The 17,771-nt window shown below is 43.2% G+C and overlaps 3 protein-coding genes across 3 annotated transcripts; 1 reads left to right on the top strand and 2 right to left on the bottom strand.

The window, feature by feature from the left end:
• Positions 1-171: 171 nt before the first annotated feature.
• On the bottom strand, positions 172-2,414 carry crcp (calcitonin gene-related peptide-receptor component protein). Its single transcript, XM_084697885.1, has 6 exons — positions 2,301-2,414; positions 1,895-1,931; positions 1,662-1,760; positions 1,462-1,556; positions 1,030-1,087; positions 172-861 (listed from the first exon to the last, which is right to left on the bottom strand). The coding sequence occupies exons 1-6, from the start codon at positions 2,402-2,404 to the stop codon at positions 715-717; spliced, it is 540 nt and encodes a 179-aa protein (XP_084554011.1). The 5' UTR covers positions 2,405-2,414; the 3' UTR covers positions 172-714.
• On the top strand, positions 2,379-6,427 carry asl (argininosuccinate lyase). The gene is made up of 16 exons (XM_084697884.1): positions 2,379-2,525; positions 2,696-2,890; positions 3,431-3,514; positions 3,611-3,667; positions 3,822-3,919; positions 4,043-4,120; positions 4,231-4,308; positions 4,407-4,459; positions 4,569-4,631; positions 4,718-4,832; positions 4,957-5,041; positions 5,140-5,199; positions 5,330-5,413; positions 5,487-5,567; positions 5,672-5,778; positions 5,930-6,427. The coding sequence occupies exons 1-16, from the start codon at positions 2,511-2,513 to the stop codon at positions 6,072-6,074; spliced, it is 1,398 nt and encodes a 465-aa protein (XP_084554010.1). The 5' UTR covers positions 2,379-2,510; the 3' UTR covers positions 6,075-6,427.
• Positions 6,428-6,435: 8 nt separating this feature from the next.
• Positions 6,436-17,278, bottom strand: LOC146288074 (aldehyde dehydrogenase family 3 member A2-like). Its single transcript, XM_084698737.1, has 17 exons — positions 17,158-17,278; positions 16,415-16,577; positions 15,934-16,165; positions 14,405-14,490; positions 14,001-14,209; positions 13,520-13,637; positions 13,111-13,252; positions 12,728-12,894; positions 12,317-12,416; positions 11,981-12,226; positions 8,204-8,251; positions 7,805-7,969; positions 7,547-7,692; positions 7,351-7,443; positions 7,137-7,203; positions 6,860-7,023; positions 6,436-6,768 (listed from the first exon to the last, which is right to left on the bottom strand). The coding sequence occupies exons 2-17, from the start codon at positions 16,574-16,576 to the stop codon at positions 6,583-6,585; spliced, it is 2,331 nt and encodes a 776-aa protein (XP_084554863.1). The 5' UTR covers position 16,577; positions 17,158-17,278; the 3' UTR covers positions 6,436-6,582.
• Positions 17,279-17,771: the final 493 nt, after the last annotated feature.

Genomic DNA, 17,771 nt, shown 5'->3' with positions numbered 1-17,771 from the left:
AAGATCAAGAATATACTATCCGAACCACTGGTGTTAATCATGACAGGATTTGCAGAATGGCACGAGTGAGATTTCCACAGATGTGGCAATTTTAGTAGAGTTACAACAGAACTGTAGAGGAAGTCAGGTTTGCACAGTTCCAGTTTCATAAAAGGGAAATACTAACAGACATTGAAGTTAAAAACCTTTTTATAACTTTTTTATTAGGCAGTTTGTAATACACTTGAAGCCATCTATAGGCCTACATAGGACATTGCAGGACCATGCAGGTACAGTACAGGTATAGTCTTATGTATCGTTGTCAACATGCTCTGTGCATCCTAGTATCCATATTTTCAGAGAAAACATGATCTCGGGTCCTAAAATCAGTCAGCTCAACAGAACCTGTTGTTTCCAGCTCATCCCATCTTCAAAGAAAATGCAGTCCTCATTTCTATTGTTGCACTATTGGTTTAGATGACTGCTCCAGTTTCATCTCCAACTCCATACCATATATCCGCCATTTAAAGATATGAAAAGCACAGAAGGAGTGTGGGTTTAGGACTTAAACTGATCCTACAAATAATCTATAGATACTGTCGTCATGTTCCGTACACCCTTTTAACCTGCCTCTCCCAACATCTGAGGTGAACAATTATGATGAATGCAAGGCTTGTGTGTTCATCAGGACTGTGGTGAGACACTGTATCCTCCCTTTTCCCCATGTCTGTATTCTTACTGGCTTGTGCCCCCATCCATTTCTTGTGCATCTGCGGGGGCACTGCCTTCTTGCTCCGGGTCACCAGGGAGGACTTCTGTAACTTTCTGAATAAGCTTCTCAATCTGGTCCTCTGACAAGCGTTCCTCACTCTCTTCAACCATCTGAAAGAAAAATCCATACACAAAAAATGTAAGTGAAAATGCTTACAATATTATATCAAACTGTAATAAAAAATGTAAACATTAAACACTCCCCACGGAGAACAACTAGCAAATACCCTAGAGGAGAAGGGGAGGAAAATAAGAGTATAGATAACAGTGGGTCCTTACCAGCTGTATCTCTACTGCTGTTTGTGGTCTATGGTTCAGGAGCTGGAGCTTCTCAGCCCTGACATCAAACAGAGAAATTGGTAACTGCGCAACGCAATGCATGCATGCTATCACATATACAGTCGTGGCCATAAGTTTTGGCAATGACAAAATGTTGTTCAATATATGCAAATATTCCCCTCTTTTATAGCAGTCCATCTGCTCTTAAAATCCAATCAGAATGATAGTGATTTCACCTGGTTAGAACTAGTTCACATTTTCCCCTGTGCTGATGATATGACTAACTGAAATTATGTTAGCAGTCATTTTATGTCAAGGCCCAGCAAGCTTTGCAAACACAAAATGTATGTCGCTCCCAATACTTTTGGCCACGGCTGTACGTACAATTGCTTTTGTGCCACTCAAATTTACTTATTGTCCAATCTCATTTACTTGGTAAGTTTATGGGGCATCATAGTGGTGAGAAAGTCCTTCATGATCTTTGGGCTCTGTCTGCTGCATGGTGTCTTGGATAAGTACTTCAGCGTCTGAGAGGAGACATACACACAAGGCAGTAATGGAAACTATGACTATGGGAACACCTATCAAAATTCAAATGTTTGTGGGTTGTCTGACGCCAATGAGTTACTAACCTCATACATGATTGTGTTGAGGTTCTGTTGCCCAGTGCTGTGTTTATTTTTACCGCTGTCTTTTCTTTGCTCCTTTAAATCCGTCAGTAGCTGAAACACCTGAGAGTGAGAGAGAGAGATTGAGCATGAGGTCAGTCTTGCATAATTACACGGTAGCATTCCTGGTAACACAAACACAAGGGATGACCAGACCATGGACATATTGACAAAAAAACAAGGATAAGAACACTTACTTCATAGTTGCTTAGCATTGCAGCGTTGGCATCCTTCCTATTACAAGGCAAACAGAGAGAATGTCATGCGAAATCGACAACAAATTTGTAAGACTGAGCAGGTATTATTGTGATCAAGTCACACATTAAACTTTTAAAAAAAAACACAGCTAGCTACAGTTACTAGCACTAGCTATTTACACCCACAATGCTTGGAGTGTTAGCGTTTAATGTCTTTTAAGCTAACGTCAGCTAGTGCCAGAAAATCTGAGCTGTAACTAGCATTACTTGAGCCTGATGCTCATATATTTACAAACAATAAAACAGGGGACTCTAAGTGAGATACAATGTTTACATTTATTAATGACGTGTAAGTAACTGTTGATCTTTAGAAATAATAAAACAAGAAGATCTATATCATTCTTACACTTCCATTTTGCCAGAAACTGCTTCTGAGTTCGGTACAGAGTAAGTCCGGGTAGAACATCTTTCTTCACGCGATTTGGTTCCTAGCCAACCCACCATAACCATTGTCAGAACCCGTTCAGGCTTCATTTGACGGTTCAACGATTTAAAAAAATCAGTACAGCTGTGTATTTTTGTACTTGTTGGGCTTTTTACTGCATACCGTGGGATCATGGCAAATGCTGAGGTAAGATGGAGTCACAACACAATTTGTTTAGTTTTCCACGTGTATTTGTATACGTCTGTGTTTTGTTTATATAGCGTGTCAGCTGGCCAGTAATATGTCAGCTGGACTCAGTTCAGTGTTAAAGCTAGATGATATCTGAGCACTGAGGCCATATTTTCTGCATCTCCCAGGGAAACAAACTATGGGGTGGTCGGTTCGTGGGAGACATTGACCCGATAATGGAGAAGTTCAACGCGTCTATCGCATATGACCAGCGAATGTGGGACGCAGATATCCGCGGCAGCAAGGCGTATGTGAGAGCACTTGAGAGAGCCAAACTGGTCAGCTTGGAAGACATGAATCACATCCTTCAGGGCATGGACAAGGTGAACAGAATCGTCAGTTAAAGCCAACTATGTAGCATTTAAAGCATTGAGAGTGATATAACCTGTTGCTGAGTAGGCTAAGACATTTTTAAAACCTAAGCGTCTGTGCCACATGACTTCAGGTCAAGACGTTAAATTCAAGTTTTCCTGCGCTGAAACCCAAGTGCGTGGGAGAAGACTAAAAATAAATGTGTAATATACCACGCGAAAGTGACTAGGTTAATAGCCGACAACAAAACAATTTGCCTCAGTGCAGAATTCCATTTTACTTCTGTGCTATGCGTCTGACAATAGAGTCATGTGATAGTTCAGATGCCAAATACAAAATAACAATTTCAGTCGCACAGCTTCAAACCCTACACTGCTCAACAACTGAATTGAAACACAAGCATTTATATTAGCACAACAGAGCAATGGTTGTCCAGATCACAATTTCTTTTACGTGAGTCATATTTTCTAACATTGTGTAAAGGTATTGGTGCTGCACTGCTTTTCCGCATTAATTGTGTGTGTGTGTGTGTGCACATGTGTGTGTTTTAGATTCACGAGGAATGGTCTAAAGGAATGTTTCAGGTCAAACCAGGGGATGAAGACATCCACACAGCAAATGAGCGCCGGTTGAAGGTAGGCTAGCATTCACTTCTGTCAACAAAAAACTGTCGACTCAGTTAGATGCACATGATCTGTGTGTGTGCAATCTGCATGATTTTCTTTCCTTAGGAGCTGATTGGTGAGCCAGCTGGAAAGCTTCACACTGGAAGAAGTAGAAATGATCAGGTGGGTCTCACTATTCTTTCGAAGGCCAAATTATTTCCCATAAATGGTTGAGTTAGAGGTTTGAGAGATGTACCATGTTAGTGCATGTCTGGAAGGACTTCCGTGGAATGATACTTTTGAGTCAGTGTGTGTGTTGCTTTTATTGGTTGAACAGGTGGTGACAGACATGAGGCTGTGGCTTAGAGATGCAATCTTCACTCTGAAGGCCAACGCCCTCCAGCTGATCACCACCATGGTGGAGAGAGCAGCAGTGTAAACATGCGTACACACATGCACAAATACACACCACACACGTACACACACTCACTTATACATGCACAAATACACACGTACACACCACACACACACCCTCACTCATGCACTTCTTTATCTCAGGGAGATTGAGGTGCTGTTTCCTGGATACACCCACATGCAGAGGGCTCAGCCAATCAGATGGAGCCACTGGATTCTGAGGTAGCCTCTCTCATTATCCATACCTCTTAGTATGACATTGTATCCATAGGAGTCATAAGTTCATAGTAGATTTTGAATAAATGTTTTAAATTGTATTTTATTCCCTCTAGTCATGCAGTGGCTTTGAGCAGAGATGTTGAGCAGCTCCAGGAGATGCGGAGACGAGTCAATGTACTTCCTCTGGGAAGGTATCCATCTGTATGCTCTCATGGTATGTTGTAATAATCACTCACACACACACACACACAATCAAACTCATACTCGGTCGTGATTCCTTGTTTCCCAGTGGGGCCATAGCTGGGACGCCATTTAACATCGACAGGGAGCTGCTTCGCAAAGGTGAGGCTAAAGGGCAAGACTCTTGAGTTCTGAAGTCTCTGCTGATCTAGAATTTGTTTTCTGTAATTGATCTTGGCACTTAACTCTCCCCCCCTTGTCAACCCATTAGAGCTGGCCTTTGATGACATCAGCATTAATAGCATGGATGCTACTGGGCAGAGAGATTTTGTTGGTATGGTAATTTCTTCACCGTATACCAATAGATGCAGTGTGGTTGCATTGGGAGCTGTCTTAACATGTCTCGTCTATTTTCTCCAGCTGAGTTCCTGTTCTGGGCGTCTCTGTGTCTCACCCACCTCAGTAAGATGGCAGAGGACCTGATGCTTTACAGCACCAAGGAGTTCTCCTTCGTCACCCTGTCTGATGCCTACAGGTGTGCGTGTGTGTGTGTGTGCGTGTGTGTGAAAGAGAGAGACTGGATTTTAAGTCAGGGTTTTTAACAATCTTTAGGTTTTATATTTAAAATGTGTAATTTTGTGTGTGTCTGTTGTGTGTAGTACAGGCAGCAGTCTGATGCCACAGAAGAAGAATGCAGACAGTCTGGAGCTGATTAGAAGTAAAGCTGGTCGTGTCTTTGGCAGAGTAAGATCCCTGCTGAATTGCAACTTGACAAATTCATAAAACTGTACACAATGAAGGTTTCTTTTCTGACCCTGCCTTTGCCTATCTGTATTTTGCAGTGTGCTGGATTTATGATGACACTGAAGGGCCTCCCTAGCACATACAACAAAGACCTACAGGTTCGAACGTTTAAACAACCGAAGGCTTGTCCCTTTGTGTATGCATGCAAGGTGCTTGTTGTTTGATCTCTCTCTCTCTCTCTCTCTTTCTTTCTCTCTCTCTCTCTCTCTCTCTCTCTCTTTCTCTCAGGAGGATAAGGAGGCTATGTTTGACTGCTATGACACAGTTCATGCTGTGTTACAGGTTACTACAGGTGTCATGTCCACCCTCAAGGTAAGACACTCCTAAGAGAGATTGTAATTGGAATAAAGTGATGTTTATGACCACTTCCTGTTTCCTGTTCCAGATCAACCAGAGTGTGATGGAAGCTGCCCTCAGCCCTGACATGTTGGCTACTGATCTGGCCTACTACCTCGTCAGAAAGGGAGTGAGTGTGTGTGTGTCTGTGTCTGTTCAGTGTGGAGTAAGTAATTTAGCTGTAATGGGTTGAGTAGTTCTCTGTGTACCAATTTAGTTGTATCTGTTTGTCAGATGCCGTTCAGGGAGGCTCATGGTGTCTCTGGTAAAGCTGTGTTTCTGGCCGAATCCAAAAACATCCCGCTGAACCAACTTTCTGTGGACGACCTGCTCACTGCCAGGTGACTAACACACACGTGTGCGCGCTCACACACACACACACACATAGTCAAAGATATTGAGTATGAATGTTGAAGTTCCCACCTAGTTTTACATTGGGTCTTTTCTGGTTTTCCATATCGTCTGTCTAAAATCCTTGTCTGCTCTCTTCAGTCCTCTGTTTGACAGTGACGTCTCCTCGGTGTGGGACTATGGCAGCAGTGTGGAGCAGTACAGTGCCCCCGGTGGTACAGCCAAGAGTAGCGTCAGTGCCCAGATAGAACACATGAGGGCCTGGCTGAAGAGCCAATCACAGTGACCTCTGTTCATTACTCTCTTCAGACAAACAATCAATACTTCTGAACATTTGAAAATGACTTAGAACTGTTACAGGCAACAATCAAAGGGTTGGATGTGTAAAAATAGAATGTTACTGAGTTTAAAAACATATTTGCATCCTGGAATGCTTGTTAAATTTATTTTTTTTTAAACACATGGGTCAGTTTTGTGCCTTGCCATGATCGTTAAAAGAAACTATTTCAAAAAGTTGGTTTGTCATACAATCAAATCTTGGAAAACAATTGCTATTGATTTAATATAATGTACAACACAGGCCATTATCACATTTAAAAAGTGTGTTTTGTATTGATTGGATAAATATTGTTTACACAAGCCTTTGTTTTGCCCTTCATGCAGCAAATTGAAAATGTTAAATAAGAAAGAACAAAGTGCCTCACAGACAATCATCCCATTATCCTACAGTCACACTTCTTAGTGAAGTTTTAAGGTTGAGGACTAGAGTACTTTTTAGCAGGTTAGCTTCCATCTCAATAGAGAACCCCCACAGCCCCCAGTACACACAGAACACACAGGCTGGTGCTGCTCAGACGAGGTACAGCAAGGCTGGCACTCGACCTGTACACAGTCCGTCCGTTCAGCCGCTGGACAGGCCGGAAGATTCCATGCATAGACTGGCCGGTCCAGAACTGACACTGCTGGGCTACAGACACCAGCTGGAGAGTGAAATTCGAAGATAGGGTTAGGGAGGATTGGGAGAGAAGGGGGTGGGGGTCATAGTGGGTGTGTTGTAATGTCATCTCATACCTGGCTGTGGCTAATGAGGAGGGTCTGGTGAAACAGAGTCCAGACCACTGCCTGATCACAGCCTGGTGTCGTCATGGAGCCCACGTAGCGATAGTAACTGTGGAGGTTTTTAGCGCAGGGTATGATGTCACTGAGTCGGAACCCTGTGACAAGGCTACTGGTTCCTGAAACAGAAGGGACAGGAGGGGTTGTCAATGCTACGTAATCCTATAAACAGATGATGAAGTCTAAGACTAGAGCATGTTGTGTACAGCCTGTCAGACTATTGAGCAGGTACCATTTTGCCTGACTTTCCCCAGTGCCTCAATCAGTGTGTTGATGTGAGGTTGATCATCACTGGACTCCTTGAGAGAAGACGAGATAAAGATACAGCTGAAATTGAACCCAACAGAAACTTCTTAAGATGGGAGTTTCAACATGTGATGTTACAGGTCGAATGGAAAAAGACAACAGCAAAGAGCCTGCCGGAAACCATGACATCACTACTGGACCTCGAATAAGAAGGCGAGCACCGCCACACCCGAGGGATCGTGCGCTGCCTCCTCCAGAGAAGTGTAGATCTCTTTGACGTGGACAATGTGCAGCTACAGAGAAACAGACATAAAGTAAAGTCTTGGAAAAAATTAGAGATTCTATGAAAAGAGACTAAAAGTCCCAAAAGAGACTTATCGGTTCAGGTCCTCATACCTCCATGGGATACCTCTCTCCATCTATGGTGTGTTCTGACCCAGGTCCTCCTTCCATACCCCAATGGAGATGGAACTGGACGGCCCGGTAGCGATCCGGCAAGCCCCCTCCACTCACCTGCACCTTCCCAGGTAGGGTGAAGTGAACTAGGAGAGCAGAAAGAAAAGATTCATTCTACAAGGCTTGTATTCATATTTCCCAGGTAAGTCAATGAGAACATAATTCTTTACTTGTCTCAGGTTTTCTTTGCATTCTCACCAGAGTGTCCTTTGTTCTCCGCAGAGAGGTTAAAGGTACCATTGTATGCATGGAAATGGAAGGGTGCGAGGGTGCTATTGGGCTGCACACGGCTGGTCACAATGTTAATTGGTGACTGCCGATCCCCTCCACAGCTTGGGAACTGCTCTGACCAGCGGCTGGGGTCTGAAACAACATGTTCACCTCTGAATCCATTTGCTGACATCGGGGCTTTTGATTGGAATAGAACCCTGGTGCAAGCCAGGTTCTGAGGGACACTGTAGATTCTAGAAAGTTAATGTACATGAGAGGATATCTGAGTGAGCTCCATTGTGGAGAAGAGCTCTTTTGTGTTTAAGTGGGCTCTTCAGCGTGTTAGGGTTTGAGTTACACTTCTCTCTGTGGTAGCTCTTTGTTTACCTTTGCATCTGTCATCACAGGAGTACTGGGTCTGGTAACACCACTGTGCTAGAACAGAAGGACACCGTATACTTTCAGTTGAACTTGCACAAAGTATATTCACAGGCGTTTAAAAAACTACGTGGGGTTAACTGTCACAGGTCCACCTTGGCAGAACAACCTTTTGTTTCTACAGTTATTAACTGACACTATTACTTATTTATAGGAACTATTTGACCATGCTCTGATAACCACAGCTCATTCTCCTAGTCAGCAAGCATAATTCTTGACCTACACAGACTAACACGTGATGACCTTTAAGGGTTTATGGCAGTCCCACACAAAAAAGACACAGACATACAAATAAATGATATTATTGACGAAATATACATATGACCTGTGTTCTGACCTGACCAGCCTCTTCCAGGCTGGGGTTCTAAATCACTCAATGTATGTGACAACAAGCCAAATAATATCTTTCATTTTCCAAGAGACCTTAAAAGACTCACTCAGTGACTCCAACTAGAAAGTGAGATGCTGTGTCATGTTCCTCCATACATTCCAGTCACAGTAGACAAAGATGATGGAACAGGTTACCCAGTTACAAAATAATTATGTTAATAATGTTTATTTAAGCCTTAATGTGATCTGATTGGGTTCTGCATGAGTCAACACTTCAACTGACACACATAGTCACAAACTCTTGATTAGGGTTAGGGTTAGTGTTCAGTGACCTCACAAAACCATCCATCCTGTGGCACAAGTTCTCAGACTACTGAGCCAGGCACATATTTACAAACCAAGGCCTAACCAGAGGGCACACAAACACTCGAAAGGGGACAAGACACTGCACAGTTCAGTAAATAACAGTGAAGAGGAAAGAGAGAAAAGATGCAGAAGGGGTCACTGATCAACATAGTCTCATAGATCTAAATCACTTATTAAATGGGTAGTAGGCCTCCTATAAATCATATGTCGATGTGACATTTCCTCATGCTTGTCCTTCTGATATTGCCCGTTTAAGGATAAAAGTTGAGAGGGTTTGTATTGTCGCTCGGATGTTGTTGTGGCAGATTGTACAGTATGTCCTAGGCACCAAAGCCATTATAAAGATTACATATGTACAGTGTACGCTAACACTGAGTGCTTCTAACAAAGGAGCCCATTGGGAGGAAGGAGACTTTCTCATCAGGAGAACAATGCACAGGCACAGGTAGTCAGTTACTTGGTTCCTACTTGCACCTGTCTATTTTCACATCTGGGACTGGTTCAGAATGTTTGTGGTGTGAGAATCACGGTACTCCGAAAATAGCAACAAATTTAGGAAATACAATTTTCTGTTAAGACTTTCAAGTTATGCCCAATACACACAGGTATCAGGATCACAAAACAAGAAACTGAAACGTGCCTCAAGGAAATGAAATCACCCAGTCTTCCTTTTGGTAAATTTTCTGTCACTCTCCCTCTAATCAAAAAGAATAAATAAAATAAGGTGAATAGCCTCTTACAGCCCTCAGATGAAACAAATGTCATTGAGCTGAGTTAGGTGGTGAATTAACGTGTCATCAGTTCATCACAGACATTGGCGTAGCCAGGGGGGCAAGGTGAGGGCAACGTCTAGCCAGAAGCTTGGCCACCCCACTACCACCACCAGCCTCCCACCCCCCCCACCCCCACCCCCGGACATTTATTGACAAACATTGAGATTTTTCTATATAACCCCATTTAGCAGTTGAACACAGTTTACATGGTAAAAAAAACGACTTATGTCCCACCCCAAAAAGACTACTCCACACATCTGTCCACCCCATGGAAAGGGTTCTGGTCACAGGCCACAGTGTTTATAAAATTCAAGTATTAAAAGTATTTCTAGCAGTTAGTCTTACCTGAGCAGTGGGAGAAAATGGAGAGCAGTGCAAAGAGAAGCAGAGAGATACCCATGGCTTTTACTCACACACAGAGCACCTCAATCCAAGACGACACAATCATTTACCAATTTTGCACACCTATGAGGAGGTAGACAGAGAGGCAGTGAGAAATTAAGTGCAAGAGGGAGAGAGACAGAGAGAGAATGTGATAGGTGTACTGTAGGAGACCTTTCCACTCGTTGCTTAGATAGCTGTAGCAGGAGTAACATTGACATCTTGTGGTCAGGTCCCCAGGTCAGCACGGGTTGCCATGGTAGCTGTGTAGACCAGACCATAATATAGCTGTATCACTATGCTATTTGACATGTGTACAAAGACCAAAATTTAAATGTGAAGGGCAATTCTTTTAATTGGAATTACAACTTGTGTCAATCAATGACACGTGACATGTTTTTGAAACATTTGAAATTCAATGGGAAAAGCCTGGGGCCTTCCAGTCACAGTGTTAAATGAAAAAAATGAAATGAATACAATGGCTTCATTGACTTTACCTCAGAGACTACAATCAGTTAGTTGGTCAAGTTGGCTAAGCCATAGGAATGTTGAAGAGTAGCAATCAGCCCTTACGCTGATCCCTGCCCTTCTCTATCCCTGCTCAGGCCTGTGGCTTGAGAGGAAGTTAATAAAATAGCAATTGACTGCTCAACCGATCAACACACAGATTGAGAAGAAATGTGTGCAGCTGAACAAAGATGATGATGTGGTGTTTGAAGTCAATCATAATAAGGCCTCATAGGATTAACAGTGTCAATATAGTCAGTATAGTAAAAATGATGTACCAACACACATTCACGCATGGAGAATAAACATTTGGAAAAGCAATCTAGCCTTCTGATTCACCGTGTTATGAATGGTTACAAAACGTGTTGTGCTTCTCTGGTATCTACTAAAGTGTAGTTTTAGTATTGAACCACCAGTAAAATATTATTTCATGATCATACCTTTATAAATGTAAAAGGATCGGCAAAAACCCTTAGAAACTCTTGACAAATCATTTTGGAAATGTATACAACGGAATGCATAAGAACTGTATGACTTCAGAGTGTAAGGCAGGTAAACAACATTGTCAAGGCATTTCAGCATGGTTACTTCATTAACAAGAGTGAAAGCAGCAAAGTAGTAAAACGGTTTTTAAAATGAACATTTAAGGCTTTTTTTTCTCCTTTCTTTTGATAACATAGGACGTTGATTAAAGTGCCATAAGCATGTTAAAAGATCCCATTTAAATACATCTTTAGTTTGCTAATATTACTCCTTCTGAAATGATACATCTGGTTAAGTAAGGGTGCATATAAAAGAGTCTGTATCCCCTAATCTCTCAGTCACTGTCAAGTAATCGATGAAGGTTGCAGCATTATTGAGACACATATGGGATACAGTTCATCAAGTTCTTGATGTCCATGGTCCATTCCTTAGTGGTTTTCATTACGGTGGTAACGAGTATATCATTGTGACCTCACAGCAGAAATCTCTGGAAAAATACAAACAGATATCCCCCAATCAATGTCTTTCACCGTCACTTCTAACAGACCGTCAAACTGTTTTCACCTCTCCATCTGTGCATCCACCTCTCCTCCTCCCAAATTCTCCTCTTACCTTATGTCCTTATCATCCAGATAGTATATCTGGTTTCCTTCCTCCACCTCTCTCCTTCCTTCTTTCTCTCTTCCCCACTTACATTTCTACATTTAACAGGCGCTCTTATCCAGAGCAACTTACATTAAGCACAGGGACTTTCCCCCCAAGGAAAGTAAGGGTAAGTAGGGTGAAGTCCCTTGCCCAAAGACACAACGTCCTTTTTCACTGCCAGGAATCGAACCAGCAACCTTCTGATTACTAACCCGATTCCCTAACCGCTCAGCCATCTGACCACTTACTTGTAGCACCACTGCTGCCATCACAGCCAGCAGAGCCAGCAGAGCCATACGGCCCATCCAGCCCAGGTCTGGGTTCTTGAGGATGAAGAACCGGGCCCAGCCCAGCTTCTTGTGCGTGTGTGGAGGGTAGCGCATGTCGTTGACCCCCTCCATCTTCAGCTGCTTGATCAGACAGCCCCGCAGGTGACTCAGCTGGTCAAAGCCAAACTTGCCGTGGTAAGAGCCCATCCCACTGTTACCTGCATGGGACCACAAAGAGCACATGGGTCAGGGTGTGTGTGTGTGTGTGTGTGTCTGGCCTGGTTTGCTTGTGTTACAGAGACACTCACCCACTCCTCCAAAGGGAAGCGCACTCACTGAAAAGTGCACCAGACAGTCATTGGCCAGCACTCCTCCACTAGAGGTCTCTGCTATCACTTTCTTTATCACCTTTACATAGGCAGAGAGAAAGAAAGAAAGAAAGCACCCCAATGGAGTCAGTTGGCTGAGCGGTTAGGGAATCGGGCTAGTAATCTGAAGGTTGCCGGTTCGATTACCGGCCGTGCCAAAGGACATGTCCTTGGGCAAGGCACTTCACCCTACTTGCCTCGGGGGAATATCCCTGTACTTACTGTAAGTCGCTCTGGATAAGAGCGTCTGTTAAATGGTTAAATGTAAATGTAAGATGACACTGCAGTGTGTGCGTGCGTGTGTGCGTGCGTGCGTGTGTGCGTGCGTGTGTGCGTGTGTGTGTGTAGCACCTTGTCATCTGGCGAGAAGATATAGAGGGCGAGAGGTTTTTCTCTCTGGTTGATGAAGCTGATGGCCTCGTCTAGCCCACTGACAGTCACGATAGGAAGCAGAGGACCAAAGATCTCCTCCTGCATGACCTTTGACTCTGGCTGCACATCTCGCAGCACTGTGGGGGCTGAGTGGGGAACGTAGACACAGGTCAACATCCAGTACATCACACAGTTCTTTTAGGTGTGATGAGACAAACTTGTGGGGTGCCAGATTAAGTCGAAATTTGTTTTAATGGTGGAAAGAATATTGTTTTTAATCCAAATCACAACCGAGTAATCACTATCTTTCCAAGTAAATAATGTTATCAGTGAAGACCTTTTAATCCATAATACCTACGTACCTATGTAACAATCAGACTCATCGTTGTCACCTCCATGTGCAATGGTACTGTCCTCTGCCATTGCCATGATCCTCTTGAAGTGGCGCTGGTTGATGATGCGCCCGTAGTCAGGACAGGTCTTCGGGTCTTCTGTGTAGAAAGCCTGTCAAAATAAAACACACAGGACAGTTCTGAGAACTGAGTACTGATGGTACTGTCCCTTTGCCTGTGGCCCTGTGGCTAGGGGGTTAGGGTAAGAGTCAGATGGCTGCACGGTGAGGGAGTCGGGCTAGTAATCAGAGGGTTGCCAGATCGATTCCCCAAATGCCAAATGACGTTGTGTGTTGGGGAATGTCCCTGTACTTACTGTAAGTCGCTCTGGATAAGAGCGTCTGCTAAATGACTAAATGTAAATGTAGGGGGACTATACCTTGATGGACTTCTTGACCTCCTCCACCACCCGATCCTGGATACTGGGATCACACAGGATGTAGTCTGGGGCTATGCAGGTCTGCCCGCAGTTAGTGTACTTCCCCCAGGTCACACGCCTGAGGCACAGAGAGAGACAGAGGCAAGAGAGGGAGGATGACAAATATGGGATGACTATGAGCACAAGAAAGGGCTTGATATAATGTTGCTCTTCTTTCCCTGTACGCCATTTTGGATCAAAACGTCAACGAAATGCACATTATTATTCCATCACAAAAGTGTAGTATCTGCCAACCCTGAAACAAAGAGAAAGAGTTGCGTGCGTTATTGCTATATTCAGAAAAGCTCAATTCTATTCTGTCGCATCAAGATGGCTTAATCCAACCACACGATTGACTATCAACCGTCACTGACGTCCAATGACATCGCTGTGCCTCTCAGCCAATAGGAAAAGAAGGAGAGCAGTGCGGCGTGGTGCTCACCGGCACGCCATGCTGATGTCACAGTTCTTGTCGATGTAGCAGGGGCTCTTTCCCCCCAGCTCCAGGGTGACAGGGGTCAGGTGCTTGGCTGCTGCCTCCATGATCAGACGGCCCACCATGCTGTTTCCCGTGTAGAAGATGTGATCGAACCGCTGGCGAAGGAGCTCCTGGGTCTCTGGTACGCCGCCGGTCACAACCGGGTAGAGCTCCTACAACACACACCCACACACAGGAATACACACACACACAAACACACACACACACCAGTTAACCTGCTGCTGTCTGTGCCTGAACGTGCACCCCAATCCGACGGCAAGGGCCGTAGAGGGCCTTATGATAGCGGTGTTGTGATGTCATGTGTAAAGGCTTCGGAGAGACAGTCAGACAGGTTTCCTATACGTCACCTTGTCAATGTAGATGGGCAGCAGGTCCTCCATGAGCTTGGCAGTGTGGACACACACCTCTGAGGGCTTCACCACAGCAGCATTGCCTGTAAGCAGGAACAACAGCACCATGAGAATAACCACGATGGAGCCCAATCTCTGAGCATGTTTATGTGGAAAAAGTGAAGTAAAAGTTAACAAAGACAGCTGAGAGTGATTGACTTAAATATGGTTACGATAGGCTAATATTGTCATAATTATGTTATGAATTATGAATTGCTACTTAATAATGATCCAGTTGCTTTGGGATCATATTCTGGGATAAAATCTTTGTACATTTACATTTAGCAGACGTTCTTATACAGAGCGACTTACAGTAAGTACAGGGACATTCCCCCCGAGGCAAGTAGGGGGAAGTGCCTTGCCCAAGGACACAACGTAAATTGGAACATCCGGAAATCAAACCAACAACCTTCTGATAACTAGTCCGACTCCCTAACCGCTCAGCCATCTGATCCCTTTTTTGTCCCCTATTTATCCATTGTAGGAACAATATTATCTGTATAAATGTATTCTGGGATACTAATTTTGGTGGCACAGTCCGAGTGGCAGTGAAGTTTGCTCAACACTGTCGTCTGTAGGCTGGAACCTCTGACCTACTGGACACGCAATCTCCCTTTTGTAGCTGACAACAAGCAGAGAGCCAAAAGATAAAGTCCAGTCCAAAGCAAACACACACACTCCCTTTCACATCGTAAGAACCAATTCAGCATTCAAGTTATGAGTTAACAAGTTAACAGCTATGTAATCAAGGCTACATATACATGTCATGAAATACATTCCAAATGCATTCACTAACCAAGTCAGCTTAATGGTTTTACTTTTAATGGATGTATGTCATTGCCAGTGCCTCGCAAATGTAGGCTAAACCATTCAGTGCTAATCCAAAAAGATTGTAGGCACTTTGCTAAAGTGTATGGAATCTAAACTATGTGAACTACAAAAAAAAAATGCTGGTAGCTAAATGCTGTGTAGTGAAAGCCTCTGACTGTGATGGTAAACTCTGGAGGGAGTAGGGTTACAGAGACAGAACCACTTGCATCTTAAGGCTAGATAACTGAGTATTCTGCTAAGGACTAATTCATAATGAATAATTCACCAACTGCCGTCTATGTCATCAGAGGGTTATCTGACTGGGATTATCTGCGGTTCATACACAACCAGCTTGTTTAGTCCTTTTAGACTTTTTAGTGCAGTCACTGATAGAAATGGCGGTCAGAGTTCGTACACACACACACACACACATAGAGCCTCCTATGGCCATGATTTGATAGGAATTAAGTCCAGGGTTCATAGGTTTGTCTTTGACACAGTATTCCGAAGGTTGATATTATGCAATACCGAGATTGAAAGACCAAGAAAGATAGAACGGGGGAGGAGACATGTATAAAAGAACAGAGAATAACAGAGATTAAAGTAGCAAAATTTTGCAACTGAGTAAAAAACAAAAATCTTTGTTATTCACTGTTCTTTCTCTGGTGGTCTCCTACCAGCAGCGATGGCTCCTATGAGGGGCTGTATGGTGACAGCCCAGGGGTAGTTCCAGGCCCCGATGATTAGCACCACGCCCAGGGGCTCAGGTTGGATGTAGACTGTGTCTGAGATGGTCAGCAGGTTCTTTTCCACAGGGCGCGGAGCAGCCCATTCTGCCAGCTTCTTCACAACCAGAGCAATCTCCCCCTCAAGCCCTAGGGTCTCGTAGATCTGGGTTCCGACATCGCTCTGGAGCATTAAAGGAACACACAAAATAAATACATAACATCCAGCACCTGTGGTTTCATCTAAAAGGTGACCAAGAGATTGGGGTTGTATAATGATTCTCTGTAGGAAGATATTTTCAAGGTAAATTTCTGGATGGTAAAGGCAGTATTGTCTCAGAGAGGAGATGAGGATAATTATTGTATGAACACAAATGACCTGGCTCACTCCAACACACACACTTGTCTCAAACAGATCTGCTATTGGACTCACTTTATTGAGATCTTTCTTAATTGCATCAGCAATGTCTTTTTGTCTCTCCACAAACAACCTCTGGAGATTCTTGAGCTGTCGTATCCGGTTTTCTAGGGGCTTGGATCTTCCTGTCAGAAAGGCTCTCCTTGCGCGCTCCACGGCAACCTGCTCCCGGGACATTCTAAAGACAATAGTAAACCTTAACAACAGTTGAAGAGTTGATTTGTTAAGGGCCTATTGTACGTTTGATGATGGTAACTACAGCACAGTCTCTCTTTGATATTGATATTGTTTAGCCTAAATTATGCAACATAGCATGGCTTTAGGCAGTTCTTAGGAACTTATTCTGTTAATAATTTTGCAAATACTAACATAACCCATTGTTGACAACCCCCTGCTGGACCCTCATTAAAATAACATCCTTTTTTTGCATTATTACAGTAGCATTTGTTGTAGTTTATTGTTTTTGACATGTTGGCAACTATTGCCTACATTGTAGGCTTAGGCTACGACATGCAACTGCGCCTACATAGTCCTGATTACGACTAACTTCTAGTTGCCTTAGCTTCATCTTTGTTTATTTTGTATTGTTTTGCATTAGAAAGAAACAGTGATTAGGCTGAGAGATAGCCAACCTGACCTTCATTTTCGCTAACCGGACATTCTGTCCGTTTTGTTTACTTCTTCAATATAAGTAGCTACATATATAAGGTTATATCACTACTACAACTCAGTAATACTGGAAAACAATAATACCTTACCTAACAGGCTGTTGTTCTGAGTCACACCGTGGTATTATCGATGTTTAGCAGAAAGTAGAAAGCGGAACACGCTGCAGCTAAAAGGATCTGTGACGGACTGAGCATAATAACGATCTCCCGTTACACCCCTGGATAGGGCGTGGCCTCACTGTCAATAGGAGATCGTGTTTGGAGAAATTCAGTCTTTACGAGTTTGTTACAGTAATGTAAAACAATATACATTTTGTATATAATTGGATGCCTAAACATCAATTATAATATATATAGTTATATCAGCCAGATTCTCAATCCAAATTAGATTTTCAAGATGATGAGAACCTGAATCAAATAGTTACTGACATTATTGCACCAAAATTGGTCTAGTTACTGTAAAAGCCCTATGTGACATTGCTTGTAAAAGGTCTATACAAATTAAACTGGTATGACTTGATTTAATTCTGCATTAAATAAATAACAGACAGTTACTCAAAAATAGACTAATATATTGTGTGGTATAAGAGGACAGACAGACAGACAGGCAGACAAATAGATTTGCCAGACACATTCCACACCTCTGGTGTGCAAACTATTACTCTATTACTGTGAAATACTCAGTATTTTTTATATTTCTTGGT

Source organism: Hypomesus nipponensis, chromosome 5, assembly GCF_054491055.1.
Source record: "Hypomesus nipponensis isolate SF chromosome 5, ASM5449105v1, whole genome shotgun sequence".
Taxonomy (NCBI): Eukaryota; Metazoa; Chordata; class Actinopteri; order Osmeriformes; family Osmeridae; genus Hypomesus; species Hypomesus nipponensis.
Note: the sequence above shows the minus strand (reverse complement) of the source record. Positions and strands in the feature narration are given on the sequence as shown.